This window comes from Protopterus annectens, chromosome 7.part0 (genome assembly GCF_019279795.1).
Source record: "Protopterus annectens isolate FY-2018-M chromosome 7.part0, PAN1.0, whole genome shotgun sequence".
Lineage (NCBI taxonomy): Eukaryota > Metazoa > Chordata > Ceratodontiformes > Protopteridae > Protopterus > Protopterus annectens.
In genome coordinates, this window is record NC_056739.1 from 840,204,938 (window position 1) to 840,220,214 (window position 15,277).

Sequence of the window (15,277 nt, forward strand, 5' to 3'; positions counted from 1 at the left end):
TATACATTCAATAAGAATAATATAAGTAGTGAGCATAAGAACACACCAATGCAAAAAAAAAAAAAACAAATATATATATATATATATATATATATATATATATATATATATATTGCACATAAGATACAATACAACATGAGAAAGAAAGAAAAGACAGAAGTAGTGAAAGAAAGGAAGGAAATTAGCTAATTAGGTGAAATTGATGAAATTGTGAAATTAGTATAAAGGAGAATAGAGACAGAGGATATAAGTAGTTAGAGAATTGTGTGCCACATAAACAATTTATCAGTATGGTGTGTGGCATGAACATAGCCATTCGTGGTTTAAGTGATCTACGAGTAGCAGTTTGAACCTTGAGAAGGAAGATATTTATTTTATTTGGAGGGGGATGGAGTTCGATATTTTTGTAACATTGTTGGAATATAAGGAGTCTCCAGTTGTATTCTGTGATTTGATAACACATGAATATTTCACACTGAGGTGAGATTAAAACTTTTACCTTAAAGGCTTGCTACAGGGTGCAGAAAATAAAGACCAACAGGCATTCGTGTTCCCCCTTTTTTTTTTTATTTTTTTTTTAGTTTAGACTAACAGGGTTGTTCCAAGACCAACTCACTTGTGAAAGGTAGTGCACTGAAAGGTTATTCATAAACCATCATATTTCACCTACTCCGTGTTGACTTTGGCAAAGCAGGTACAAAAGGAGAGGATCAAGTCTGGTACCTTGACTGGGCAGGAAACCTCACAAATAAGGTAAGAAACATACAAGCCACCAAACAGAGAAAAAACATTCAACCCAGGGTTCAGAGCCTGCAGAGAACATAACTGAAAGAGTATCTTGTTATACCCAGCAATCGTAAATGCATTTCTATATGGTGTAAACGTCTGACTCTCCTGCGTCTCTCTAAACAAACTTTGCAGATAAGTCTCAACTAATCCCTCTGCTAACATTTAGTCAAGAAGGAGGTAAGAAAAGACAGCTTGGACAAAGCAATCATCCAGCTGAGTCAACAAATAAGAAGACAAAACAGTATGAGCCACATGCATTATTTATGAAAAGAGTAGATAATGTTATTGGTTCACTCACCAAATGCAGCAGTGACAGATGAATAGAGAATGAAGGATCAGAAGGCAGTCAAGCACACAACACCAAACTACTGATTTCATGAAATTTGCTGCAGTTCACCAAAGGCCTAAGGTAAATTACTTAAACATATATATCTGCAAATACTGTTTGATACTGCTTGTTGTAACAGCAAGCTAAACAAATTATTCACAGCAAAATTCTTAAGGGGATACACAGTGGGAAATAAGAGGTTAGTCTACGAGTTTCATTTCACAAGCTACACAGTACCTCCCATTCTGGTAACACTCGGTCAATGAGAATGTAGTAGAAGGTACAGGGAAAAGAGACAGAGAAACAGTACAGAGACCATGCACAACAACGCTGAATGATCTCCAGTCATCAGTAGCCAAAAGCTGCTCATCAAACTAGGGGGGAACTGTATTCCCCCTATGCAATTTGGCACAGTATTACACAGTTTTCTGTGAGGTTAGCCAAGTGTTCCTGTGCAGAGCACTGCATGAAACAAGGAAGAAGGCATTTACTGAGGGAAATAAATCAGAAAAATTTGGTTTTACATTTTAGGGGCAAGATATGCAAGGGATACACAGAGGAAGCAAGTAAAAGGCAGAGAACACAGAACGGTAGGAGAAGGAAAACGCAGAAAACAACAAAGGTAGAAGCAGAGGCTGCTGCAGTTAAAGCAGGTGGAAAACAGTGAACAATTTCAGTAAACAAAGATTACAGAAAAGGAAGCCCAGGCTCTTAGAAGAGAGTAAGGAGTAGGACACTATAAGGCAGGATAGTATATGACAGCAAGAGGTACACAAGGAGGGTACAGTTATGACAACAAAAGATCCAGCAATACCACAGGCACTACCTTCCAAAGCACAAGCAACAGTGTTATAAACCTTAAAATAAACAGTCACTGGCAAGGAAACATGATTAAGAACTTTTTGGGAGTAAGCCGCCACAGACATTGTAGCTTACTAACCTGCCTGTAGACTACTTTGACGTGGAAATGGAATGGAAAGGCTGCCCATTTTTAAAATTCACAGTTAAAATGGATGAGGAGCAAAGAAAAATGATAAAACACATTTCTGGGGACAGTCAAGGTTCAAGCGCTGATGCTTGTACAGGTGTAAACTGACAACCAACTAGTCACAATGCATGCTTTCAACAGCAAAAATTTGGAAGGAAGCACCTAAAGCAACAGCACTCCTGCCGCAGTGGCACTTGATAACATTTTCCACTGAGTAGATGAACACCTGATGGGAAATGATAATGCAGCTGAGAGCATATTTGGAAAGGGTTTGCATGCGACCTGCCAGTCCCTCTCTCCCCGGTTCAAAAGAAATTAAAGGCTGCTCTACATATGCACTCACCTCAGGCAGAGGATGAGCTGGCGACTCACATTCAAGGTGTGAAGGGATGTTTCTTCCCTAGTTTTGGCCCCTGCAAGGAATCATACAGACCTTGTAACAAGTATACCCCCCAAAACTGTGGCTATACCCTTTAAGAAGACTACTAGGAAGTGTCCTGATGGGAGCCAGTAAGTAAACTGTGCATACAGAGGAACAGATAGTGCCCTCTATACTGAAAGGCCTCCATGCAATGACTGGCACCTCAGTAACAACTGTCATAGCAGAGGATAAAGCAAATGACAATTTGTATTAAAATTGCCCTTCCACAGTGATTACAAGAAACTTCCCACAAAGTCCAAACACTAATGCACCACAAATCACACACGATATCCAGCAAAATCATCCGGGTACCCTCAAGTAGTAAAGGCATGACCTCAAGGGTAGTTATCATCAGGACTTGATGTACTGAATATGCTCAAAAGGCAAAACCCCATGGACAGTTACCTTTTGAAAGATGATGTACCGCACATTCTGCCTGAATGTGCCATGATCCAAGACGGGACAGAAACTTTTCATCTCTGTATCAGCCAAAGAAAGGCAAGTGTATAACGAGTAGAACCCATGGCCTCCTTCTAGAGGAGGAAATGTACCTACTGACCCTTTAAGGAGCAGAACCTCACCTGTTCCAAGAACCCTGCAATGCCACTTTGATCACTTAGCAGAATCCTTTCAAGGAGATGGCCTAAAAGCTTTAAGATAGTCATCCGTGACCACCAACTAGTCTTTTGTAATAGCTCTTTAAGACAAGACAACCCTAGAGTAAAAAGGTAGCCTTACACTACAATCAGGACATTTAATTCAGAGATCAGCAAATCATCATCACCCCCCCCCCCCCATTTTCTACATGGGGTCAGGGCGTCATGTTAACTGCTGCCATATCTCAATATGCAATACCACTCTCTTGCCTTTTTCAGCACTCATGCCTAACTGTGGCATGCCTTCTCTCACACAATCCATTCACCTCTTTGCTGGATGCTCTTGTTTCCTTTTGCCCTCTTCCTGTCTGTCCCAAATCTTCTTTTACAGACTGTCTTTCTGCTTTTCTGCACATGTGCCCAAACCACCATAATCTGTTCTCCTTGACCTTTTCTGCAATTTTGAGCTACTTTGGCTTCTGCTCTTATGTCCTCATTTCTTCGTCTGCCCCTCAGTGTGCATCTTACCACCTGTCTCAGGCACTTCATCTCATCACCTCTAGCTTCCTCAAATGCTCTGCCTATACTGCCCAGGTTTTCTGGTTGCACCACTGTTTTGGAGAGCTTTTAAAAAAGAGAAAGTAATTTAATTGGCTGTACAGAGACAAGTTATTTTCCTTAATAGTAAATGTTTTATAGCTATCTGCCCCTTGTCTCATAATTTCTCTTACTAATAAACTGTTTAACGCAAACTCATAGTCTGACTCAATTCTTAACAAATAAGTAAATTGGACATCAGTATTTTCCTCCTGACGTTCCGTCCTCAATAAAAACAAATGGCAGACATGCCAGTTATTTTCCTTGGCTGACAATTACTTATTGGTCTCATCACTAACACTTGTGACATACAGAAACATAACGCATTAACTTTTCTGGTTTCCCCTGATACAAAGCTCGCACCAAGAAATAAACTAAATCAAGTTTGTAGCTGCACCATTCATAAATGAAAGATAAAACAACTTGCTCCACTTCAGCTCTGGCTTAACTACTGATTACGTTGGATATCACGTGACAATTGGTATTCAAACATACAAGGGATAAGACATGAGATATGACACTACCAACACTATCAGCTTCGCTTTCAGACTTTACAACAGTGTACAAAGTGCCAGATCACATAATGCAGTATGTGCAAGACTTAAGATGTCAGATATCCAGAGACATGTACACACGTAACAAAGGGAAGCTAACTAAGAATCAGACAGATAGATGCATCAGTAATAAAATAATTAAGTTACTCATTCCACATAAAACAGTCATTCCTGGAGTTCAAAACTAAGTAAAGAATGTATAGCCAAGTGTGTTTATCACCCCAAGGACTAAGTAACAAGCCATCTGACATGTTAATGTGCAATGGAGGGTTAGCAACAGCAAGACACTTAGCAGCTTCTCTAGAAGAATATTAGAAACGGATCTAAAAATCTGGTTAGTAGCTTGCTACTGATAAAATACTCAGGGAGTGGAGAAAAAAAGCTATACCGACATTCTTTCTACAAACACCTAAAGACGGCAGCAGTTCAGAGTCACTGTAACCAAGGAATCATGTCAATTGATCAATGACAAATAAACTCCTGTCCTCTGAAATAAATCTAGCCAGAAGTATTTTCAGTGAACATCAGGAGTATTTTTTATTTTACAAAGGGACAACCCCCCCTGCACCCCGTATGTGAGGGGACATCCCCACAACCCTGAACCTAAACTTATTCTGAGCTCAAACACTGAAAAATGCCTCTATCACTGAAAAAGTGTCTGATGGTAATTCTTCCTACAACCATTATTGAGAGAACCATTGACCTACAGCTTACTTAAGACAAGGGGTGCATAAAGGAGAGAGACCGTGCTATGTTTTGCAATGGACATAAACATACACTACAGTCATAAAACAGAACTTCATTTCATTACAGGCAGTCCCCAAGAGATTACTTAGAGTGAAACAAATTACAGAAGTAGAAACTACTTATAATGATGTGGAGACATTAGTACTGCAAAGAATATCAACATATAATGAAAAATATTTGTGGGGTTTTGTAAGTATTTTACGTTTAACTATAAAATGGAACTAACAGCAACTATACCTATCATGAAAACAAGCATTACCATGGTGTGTGTGTGTGTGTGTGTGTGTGTGTGTGTGTGTGTGTGTGTGTGTGTGTGTGTGTGTGTGTCTTGGTCTCTCTGAATCAGATATTGATGCTCAATCTGAGATTCTACACACAGGTACCACACATTCTTTTAATAATTTCTCAATTTACAATTTTAGCAATATTATCCTAAACAGGGCGCATTTTGATCTCCTCAGCAAAGGATTTAAATTTATTCCCAGCACCCGAGGGGATTTAGTTAAAACCATAATAGATATGAAGCTGTTTCTTAGGAAAGTGAACCTGCAAGCCATTTTACCAACTTCCTCATCTAACATTGCACAACCACATCCTGCTCTTACTAGACGTAGCACCTACAACCCCCCACTCCTCCCACAAATAAAGAACCTGGAGATGGTTTTAGAAAAAGAGATTAGAAAAGAATTTAAACATCACCACATGGTATACAATCTCACAGAAGAAGAACATACAACACTAGAAGAATTAAAGAAAAACACCTCAATAAGAATTATGAAACCAGACAAAGGAGGGGGAGTGGTAATAATGGAAAACATTATATACGAAGGAAAAATGAACAAAATTCTTCGCGAAGAAAGTAAATATAGAAATGTTTCTATGGATGAAGTTCAATTGGCCTATCAAAAGATAGACATGGCACTTGATCACATGATTATGGAAGGAACAATCAACAATAATACGTACAAATTTTTATCAGTGCCAAAACCAAAGATTCCAATCATATTCGGCATTCCGAAAGTCCACAAAAATGTAAGTGACCCTCCATTGAGACCGATTGTGTCGGCCGATTGTTCAAAGACTCTTCCTATGGCTAAATTTGTGGATAATAAGATCAAACACATTTGCAATAATTTTGGACATATATTAAAGGACTCATGGGATCTACTAAGAAACATTACATCAAATCTCTTTTCTGAGAATTTGATTTTTGTCACCATTGATGTGGTAGACCTTTTTACATGTATCCCACACAATGAAGGGATGAGCATTTTTGAAGATATGGTTTTTATGGACAACATTCTAACACATTCAGAAAAGGTCGCTTTAGTGGGACTTATGGACAATATATTGAAGTACAATTTCTTAATATTCAATGGAGAATTTTATCAACAATTAAAAGGGGTAGCAATGGGGGCGGCGTGTGCACCTACTTACGCCAACATTGTTCTAGCAGGTTGGGAATTGAATTATATTCTGAATTCAGAATTTCAACAATACTGGTCCTTATATCGACGCTTCCTTGATGACATCGTCATTTTTTGGACAGGGGGTAGTGAAAAATTGACTGCATTCTTGGAATATATTAACAATACTACCTCTTATTTGAGATTCACACACTCCTGTTCCTTCGACAAGCTACAATATTTGGACGTCGAGGTCCAAAAGAATAAGAATTCCAAAGACTTCGAAACTAAAATATTCCGGAAGAATACCTTTTGCAACTCCTTCCTGCATTTCAACAGTGCACACCCGCCTCATTGCAAGAAAAATATTGTCAAAGGACAATTTGTAAGAGGTTGTCGAATGACGAGCAGGGACGAAGATTTTCATATTGAATGTAACATTTTAGAGGCTATGTTCCTTGCTAGAGGATACCCACTTGAGTTTATAAAAGACATTAGAACAGAGGTGGAACAACATAGACAGACAAAATTTAAACCTATTAAGGGATGCTTGACCAACAATAATGACCACGGTACAAGTGAGTACATCATAGATGGTCGGCCAAACATTAACATGAGTAACACCCCAGCTGATTCTGACTATCAATCAGCACTTGTCTTAGAATTCAATGTATTCAACTCCAAGATAAAAAGAATGATTCAAACAGAGTGGGAAAAATTTATTTCCTTTTCTGATATTCCAAACATAAAAGGAAGAGCACCAAAAATGGTATACAAGAATGCACGCAGCATAAAAAAAGTCTTAGAAAATAATCAAACAAAAGAAACTAACAACCATCTAGAGAGGACACGATCCAGCAATACCTCCCATGGAACTTTTCAATGTGGACACTGTAAACAATGTCCCTATATTTCTAACAAAAGAGAAATTTTTCTTGAAGCCAGAGATATAAACATATACAGTACAGGTCAATTCAACTGTGAGTCCCAGGGAGTGGTCTACTTGGCAACGTGCTCAAGATGCATCTCTTATTATGTTGGGAAAACAGAAAGAGTATTGAAGAGGAGAATTTATGAACATCTATACGAAATACAAAAAGCAAAGGACACTAATGCGTTGTTTAAACATACAAAAACCTGCAAGGAGGCTAAGTTTTCCTTTTTTGTTTTGGAACAAGTGAAAAAAGAAATCAGAGGAGGTCCCTGGGAAGAATGGCTTGAATACAGGGAACTTTATTGGCAAATACTATTAGAAGCCAACAAACAACCGGGTCTAAATGAATGTATTTCTATAGTCCCAGCTCTAAAATTGAGATCAACTAAAGTGTGAAATACAGTATTTTTAAATTACTCTCAAAGAACAGTAGATGGCACTGTTGTTCATTATTCACTTTCCTATTTACAAACATAATCCAGCATTCATATCAACATAACAAATAGTTTTAAAACAATTTTATCTATTTACACTGGTTTTATGAATTTAATTATATAAAACATATTTTTTAATCAATTTTAAAAGGTTTTACAAATTAGAACAATTTTAAAAGAAAGTTTAACAGGTCCTACATGTCATTTTTAGCAAGCTAAGGATTTATTATAATGAGCTCTTTAGGTTGTCACTATTACTAGTGGCTTAAACAGGACGCTATGGTTTTAATTGGTCTTTTTTTCTTTGAATTCTACTATATAAAGGTGAATCAATTAATTGTTTTTGTCTGATGAAGTCGAAGCTCTTAGCTGACGAAAACGCATGTACTGGTTTTAAAGCGTTTACTGTGTGATCAACTTGTGGATTTATTTCTGTTACCAGAATAAAGTGCGGTTTGAGTGCGCTGTTTCCAGCTTTCTTTGGTGTGTGTGTGTGTGTGCTCACGTGTACAGAAAAAGGAAATTTCTTAAAACTAGTCCTTTTACTTACTGCTGTGGGATCTTTGAGGTGTAACTGAGTTGCCGTAACTTGCTTAAAGCCACCAGGATAACTGTAAAAAAAAAAACAGGATTAGTTACTCTAGCCTTAGTCAAGCCTCTGCCTTTTGAATGAAAAATAACTCAACTTAATCAATGAAAGAAAACATCAAGTTCTCAGGTAGAGTTGTGTGGTTAACTTACCATAGCAGTAGATGTTCAAATGGGTCATTGCTGCAGTGGCCATCAGCTACATGGGACATATCCTGCCAAGGACAGATATCTGAGCAGTCTACAAAGCTTTGGGTGCCTTCCACATTCACAGTACAAAGAGGACATACAGGCATGCCAAAATTTAGGGCTTTCTTGACAAATAGGGAGGCTGAAGCTTAAAACTCTAAGTAAAGTTAGGCACAAAAAAGTGACAGTGACCCCTAACTCTGCTAGAGGAAGACAGAAAAATAAAAAGGAGGGAAGGTGTTAGTACTTTAATAATGATCTATTCATAAAAGTACAGTTTTGTACCTACCATAAATGTAGATGTCCGATAGATATGCAACTGCAGTCCTTACATATGGGTTGTCCTGCCTCAGGCAGCCCTCGGTCGGCTGGATTCCAAAGTCTGGGTCCGGCGTCGGCTGATGTCGCCTCCTCCCCAACGTCAGAGCAGCTGGGGTATAAAAGCATCAGCCGACGCCATCTTCCTCAGTTTTTCTTGCCCCAGATGCCAGGTGCCCTCCAAGGAAGGCTAAATTTAGAACTGGATAAAAATTCCAGACATACACAATAGCAATAAACAGATACACCATAACAGATATCCCCAGCTAAGTATAAAAGGAGGGAAGTGGACCCAATACACAGAGGGGTAGGAGGGAGGGAAAACCTGACTGCAGTTGCATATCTATCGGACATCTACATTTATGGTAGGTACAAAACTGTACTATGTCCTTCAAGAATGCAACTGCAGTCCTTACATATGGGTTGAATACCATAGCCAAGCTGGGGTGGTAGGTTCTAAGATAAGGATGGTGTAGCTAAAATGCCCTGCAGGACTGCTGAAGCAAAGCCTGCTCGGGATCTGGAATATAAAGGCAGGTTGTAGTGCTTGGAAAATGTATGCACGGAGCTCCATGTAGCAGCTTCTAGAATGTCCTTTGTAGCCACCCCCTTAGGAAGGCTGTGGAGGTGGCTGTAGCCCTGGTGGAGTGTGGCCTGATATCGGCTGGCACACCCTTTCCATGGAAAGAATAACAGAATCTGATGCAATGTCCAATCCATTTTGAAATTGTTTGTTTGGAAATTGCCTTTCCTTGCACTCCAGGAGCGTATGCTACAAATAGTTGGTCAGACTTTCTGTTGGCCTTTGTTCTGTCCAAGTAGTAACGTAGTTGTCTGTGTATGTCCAAAGTGTGCAGCAGCTTTTCCCCTTTATTTTGAGGATTGGGGAAGAAAGTAGGCAGGTGAATTGCTTGATTTAGAGACACCCTGGATATCACTTTTGGCATAAAAGAAGGATTGGTTCTTAAAGAAACCCTGTCCTGATGAAAAATGAGAAATGGAGGTACTGCCATGAGGGCCTGTATCTCCGAAACTCTTCTTCGTGAGGTAATTGCCAACAGGAAAACTGTTTTCCAGGAAAGAAATTGCAATTCTGAAGATGCTGCTGGTTCAAAAGGAGGAAGAGTTAATTTTTCCAACACGAAGTTGAGGTCCCATGCAGGCACTGGTGGTTTTCTGGGAGGTTTGATATTCTTTATCCCTCTTAGAAATTGTCTTAGCAAAGGATGTGAAAACACAGGTGGATCAGTGTTGTATTTTGCTGAAATTGCTGAAGCGTGTATTTTTATGGAAGAATAGGAAAGTCCATTATGCAGCATTTCTGCCAAGTATTCCAGTATCTGTGGGATGCTCATTACTGATGCATCCTGTCCCTTGTTGGTATTCCAGATGTTGAATCTCTTCCATTTGGCTGAATAAGTCTTTCTGGTGGAAGGTCTGCGTGCTTCCAATAATATCTGTTGAACTTCCTTGGAGAGAGAGATATGGGGAGAAATCATGGAACCCTCCAAGCTGTCAGCTGCAGAGTTTGCAGGTTGGGATGAACCGTCCTGCAATTGTGCTGAGTCAAGAGTAGAGGCCATTGAGGCAGGGGCCACGGCTTGGTGCAAGTTATGCTCCTTAGTAATGGATACCAGTGCTGTCTTGGCCAATCTGGAGCTATTAAGATGCCTTTCGGTTGCTCTGCTTTTATCTTCAGTAACACCTTGGTCATTAATGGTAGAGGTGGGAATGCATATATTGTTAGAGAGTTCCAGCTGAATGAGAGAGCATCTATTCTCCAGGCTTGTGGATGGTGTGTCCTCGAGCAGAACTTTTTCAGATGATGATTGAGGTGGGAGGCAAAGAGATCTATGTCCGGCCTCCCCAATGCATGAGTTATTTGTGCAAAAATGTCTGGATGCAACATCCATTCGATGGGGTCCAGGATGTTTCTGCTTAGACTGTCCGCCAGAACATTGTCCCTGCCCGGAACAAACTGGGATTGCAGCTGTATGTTCAGTTTCAGGGACTTTTCCCAAAGAGTCATTGTTAGTCTGCAAAGGGGGTAAGAATGAGTACCTCCCTGCTTGTTTATGTACCACATAACAGTGGTGTTGTCTGTCTTTATTAGCAGATGACCTTGTTGAAGATATTTTCCGAAGGCCTCGATTGCATGAATTACTGCTAACATCTCTTTTTGATTGCTGTGTAGATGCACTTCCTGGGGGGACCATTGCCCTTGAATGCATCTGCCCTCCATGTGCGCCCCCCATCCATGGTCTGAGGCGTCTGTTGTAATGGTTTGGCTTGTTTGAGGTTTGTTGAAAGGCATATCTTTATTTAACTGGCTTGCTTGGGCCCACCACAAAAATTCCCTTTGTAGACATGGGATGAGTGGGATAATTGCTTCCAAGTTGTGGCTGTGTTGAGTCCATAAACTTTTTAGGTACCATTGTAGTTTTCTCATGTGTAGTCTTGCCAGTGGAATCAGTAGAATGCAAGATGCCATGAAACCCAGGGCCTGCAGGATTTTCCTTGCAGTCATCTGGGTGAGCTTTGCTAGGCTTTTGAAGTAATGTGGTAATTGTTCTTGCTTCTCTTCTGTGAGGTAAGCCATTTGTGATTCTGTGTCTACTTTGGCTCCTAGAAAAATTATTTGTTGGGATGGCAGTAGTCTTGATTTTTCTAAGTTGACTGTGTATCCCAAAGCCTGTAGTAAGTGAATGACATAATTCAAGTTTTTTGTCAAGGTTTGCTTGCTGTCCGCTTGTATAAGGCAGTCGTCCAGGTAAGGGTATATTTGTATCCCCTGGAGTCTGCAGTGTGCAATTACTGATGCCAGGCATTTTGTGAATACTCTGGGCGTAGTAGATAAGCCAAAAGGCAATGATGAGAATTGATAATGCTCTGACCCTGCAAGAAATCTGAGGTATCTTCTGCAACTGTGTCTGATTGGGACATGCAGGTATGCCTCCTTGAGGTCCAGAGTAACCAGCCAAGACCCCTTGCCCAGCATGGGAAGGAGTTGCTGTAGCATTAGCATTTTGAATTTTGGAACAATGAGAAAAGTGTTTAGAGCGGACAAGTTCAGTATAGGTCTCCATTGCTTTTCTTTTCTTGGAACAAGGAACAGTCTTGAGTAAAATCCATGGCCTTGTTCCTGAGGAGGAACCTTTTCTATTGCTTTGATTTGTATCAGCTTTGAAACTTGTACGAATGCCTCTGCCCTTTGATTTTGTGGCAGGTTTGGCATGCCTTGTCTTGTTGGTAAAGTATGGAAGTGGAATCTGTAGCCTTGGTCTATTATGTCCAGAATCCATTTGTCCTTTGTTAAAAAGTGCCAATTTTTTGAAAATAAGGATAATTTTCCGCCTAAAGAAGCTTCTCTCTGAGCTTTGGTCGGCGGTGTCAAAGTCAAGTCATTGAGATTGTCCCTGTGGAGCAGTAGAAGTCCCTGCGCCACCTCTCTGATTAGTCGGTTGCCATTGGTGTCCCCTGTAGGAGCCTCTGTATTGCCCTCTCCCTCGGGCACGCCTGTTTTTTCCCCTTTGAAACTTGTCAGTGTCTGGAAAGGACCAATTCTTAGGCCAATTCCTGCTGAACCTTGGTGGCTGAACCTGGAGGAAATCTTTGACTGTTTGCACTGATTTAGCCTTTTCCTCAATTGATTTCAACACATCCTGAGCATTAGCACCAAATAGCTTGTGTTTTTCCAGAGGTGCATCTAGAAGCTTTACTTTAACATGATCTGGCAATGCTTGTTCTTTCAACCATGCATGTCTACGTATGACGGCCCCTGTCATAGCTGCCCTACATGAAGCTTCCAATGCATCATAACCACACTGAAGAAAATGATTGCTAACCTGCTGTGTATTATGAACCAAATCCTGCAAGGCCTTTCTATCTAAAGACTCAGGAGAGGCTAACTTTTTCTGTAAATCATCCATCAAGAAATCCTGATACTGAAACATATGAAAAAGACAGTGAAGGGCCCTCATGGCAAGAGTGGTTGAGGTATAAACTTTTTTGCCCCACCTCTCCAGGGACCTAGCTTCCCTGTCTGAGGGCAAAGGATTTTTGGCCGTGGATGTGGCCACTCCTTTGGGCCCCTGGGAAATAGTTTCTTTATCAACAGAATGGGCCTTAAAGAAATGTTTATGAGTTTCAGGAACCCTGTAGTATCTGTCTGGCTTGACAGGAGCAGGGGGGAGAGAATCAGGAGAAGCACTCGAATCTGAGTACACATCATCCAGTACATCTAACACTGGAGGGATAGCTAAAGGCCTGTGCTGGGGAAGCTTAAGGAAGGTACGAAGCCGTTTCCTGGAGTCAGAGAATTCCTGGCCTTGCCACTGAAAATGCTCTCTCATGGAGTGGAGAATTTCCCCAAAAGAAATATCCTCAGGAGGAGAGGCAGAAGGAATAGATTCCTCCGCATCAGAATCCTCGTAGGCCCGGAAGGACTCTTCCTGGGTATCTGAGTGATCTGACTCACCAGAGGCTTCATCAGAAGAAAGGGCGTCTGTCTGCTCAACCCTGGGCCTTTTGTCTGAAGGCGGCTGAGAACCTCTGTCAGGATGAGCCTGGGAACCTCTGATTGAGGAAATTAGATCTGCAGCTAAAGTCATGATCTGTTTATCAGTAGTGGGCTGAGGCAAAGATTTAGGAGGGTGAGACTTAGTCTGGCTGGAAGCCATAGCACGTGTGTAGGCCTTGATCGACATAGACATAGGAGGCCTAGCCGCCCTACGTGCTGGAGTAACTTTGTCCTCCGGTATGGTCTCGGGCAAATCTTGAGCTTCAGTTTCTGGAGGAAAATCAACAACCGGCACCGGCGTAGGCTCCGGGGCCGAAGTAATCGGTAAAGCGGTGTCGTCGGTCTGGAGCGGTGGAATAACCGCCTCAGAAGAGACCGATGCACTCGCGGTAGTTTTTGGTGTGGTGTCGGTGGAAGTCGCGGGCCGAGAATGTCAGTCCCGGTCTTTCCGTTTTTTGGAAATATGTGATGTCGGTTGTTCCGACGGCATGGTATAAGAGTATTTTTCGCCAAAAACGTCTTCAGCAAACTCTGCCCGACGCCTGAGTGTGCGCTTATTGAAGCAAGCACAGGCAGCACAGGCCGAGACGTCGTGGTCTGGGCCAAGGCAGGGAAGGCAGTAAGAATGGAAGTCCTTATGAGGTATTTGTTTACCACAAGACAAACAGTTATTAACTTTTGCAGTTTTATCTGACATCGGCTGAGGCAAGAAAAGGTTCCCCAACGGGGTACTTAGCTTTTTGATGACTTCGGATACGTAAAACACAGGAGCTGACCGACCGGCACTTGCGAACTGCTTCTGCTTCGGACACCGCGCGGCAAGAAAGACTGAGGAAGATGGCGTCGGCTGATGCTTTTATACCCCAGCCTCTCTGACGTCGGGGAGGAGGCGACATCAGCTGACGCCGGACCCAGACTTTGGAATCCGGCCGACCGAGGGCTGCCTGAGGCAGGACAACCCATATGTAAGGACTGCAGTTGCATTCTTGAAGGACATCCTTCTGTTACAGTAATTTAACATACACAACTGTACTACATATCAAAACTGCAGTAGCTTTTAGCTACAGGGTATAAGTACTAAAGCTTAAGAAGAATGCGTGATGGGACACGGGCCAGAATATAGGAAAACAACTCTAGCAAATGCTGTTCTAGTTTTTATAATGCCTAGTGAAAGTGTATACTTAGGAACAATACCCGCCTTTAAAACAGCTCAAGAGTCCAGAAGCAGACATGGTTCTGATAGCGAGACTTGATATTCTAATGAGGATTTTTGCCATGCCAAGAGTAACAAAACCAAATGATCTGAGCCAGCTAATCTGAGATGGTTTGCTTAGAAACTGTCTGTCCTTTTTTTGCCATCAAAAGAGGCAAAAAGTTTCAAATTTTCTGAAATCTTTACTCTTCTCAAGGTAAAATCTGAGGTACGAAGAATTTTATCACCACTATTTTGGAATCCAGGAAAGAACACAGGGAGATGAATGGTCTAGTTTAAAGCAAATTCTGAAACAACCTTAGCCATAAAAGAAAGGGTTTGTTCCAAAACTTACCATGATCTTGTGGAAAAACAAAAAGGCTAACTAGACAAAGGCCTGTAATGCACAAATCTGTCAAGGCAGTAGTCAGAGCAATGAGCAAGGCAGTCTTCCGGGAAAGAAACTTTATAGAAGAACTTGCAGGAGGTTCAAAATGGGAAAGTTTCCAGTTTGAGCAGATGAGGTGGTGGCTAGCAAAGGCTGCTTGGCCTTGGTACTATGGATGTTAAAAAGACCTTCTCTTCTGATTCTTGGAATATCATTTATTATTGTTAACCAGGGTAGAGCACTGTTCACAGAGGATCATTTTCAGGAAAATCTGGGAGGCAACACAGCA

General features: G+C 41.2%; 2 protein-coding genes across 9 annotated transcripts in view; both read right to left on the minus strand.

Annotated features, from left to right (window-relative positions):
• Positions 1-15,277, minus strand: part of BNIP2 (BCL2 interacting protein 2) — a 2,487,402-nt gene that overhangs the window by 1,505,335 nt on the left and 966,790 nt on the right. The window lies entirely within an intron of this gene.
• The window catches only part of MRPL13 (mitochondrial ribosomal protein L13), a 506,205-nt gene that overhangs the window by 184,310 nt on the left and 306,618 nt on the right, over positions 1-15,277 (minus strand). For all 5 annotated transcript variants that reach the window (XM_044077384.1, XM_044077380.1, XM_044077382.1 and 2 more), the window contains exon 4: positions 8,345-8,405. In XM_044077384.1, the coding sequence (XP_043933319.1) occupies positions 8,345-8,405 (61 nt within the window). The remainder of the gene's footprint in view (positions 1-8,344; positions 8,406-15,277) is intronic.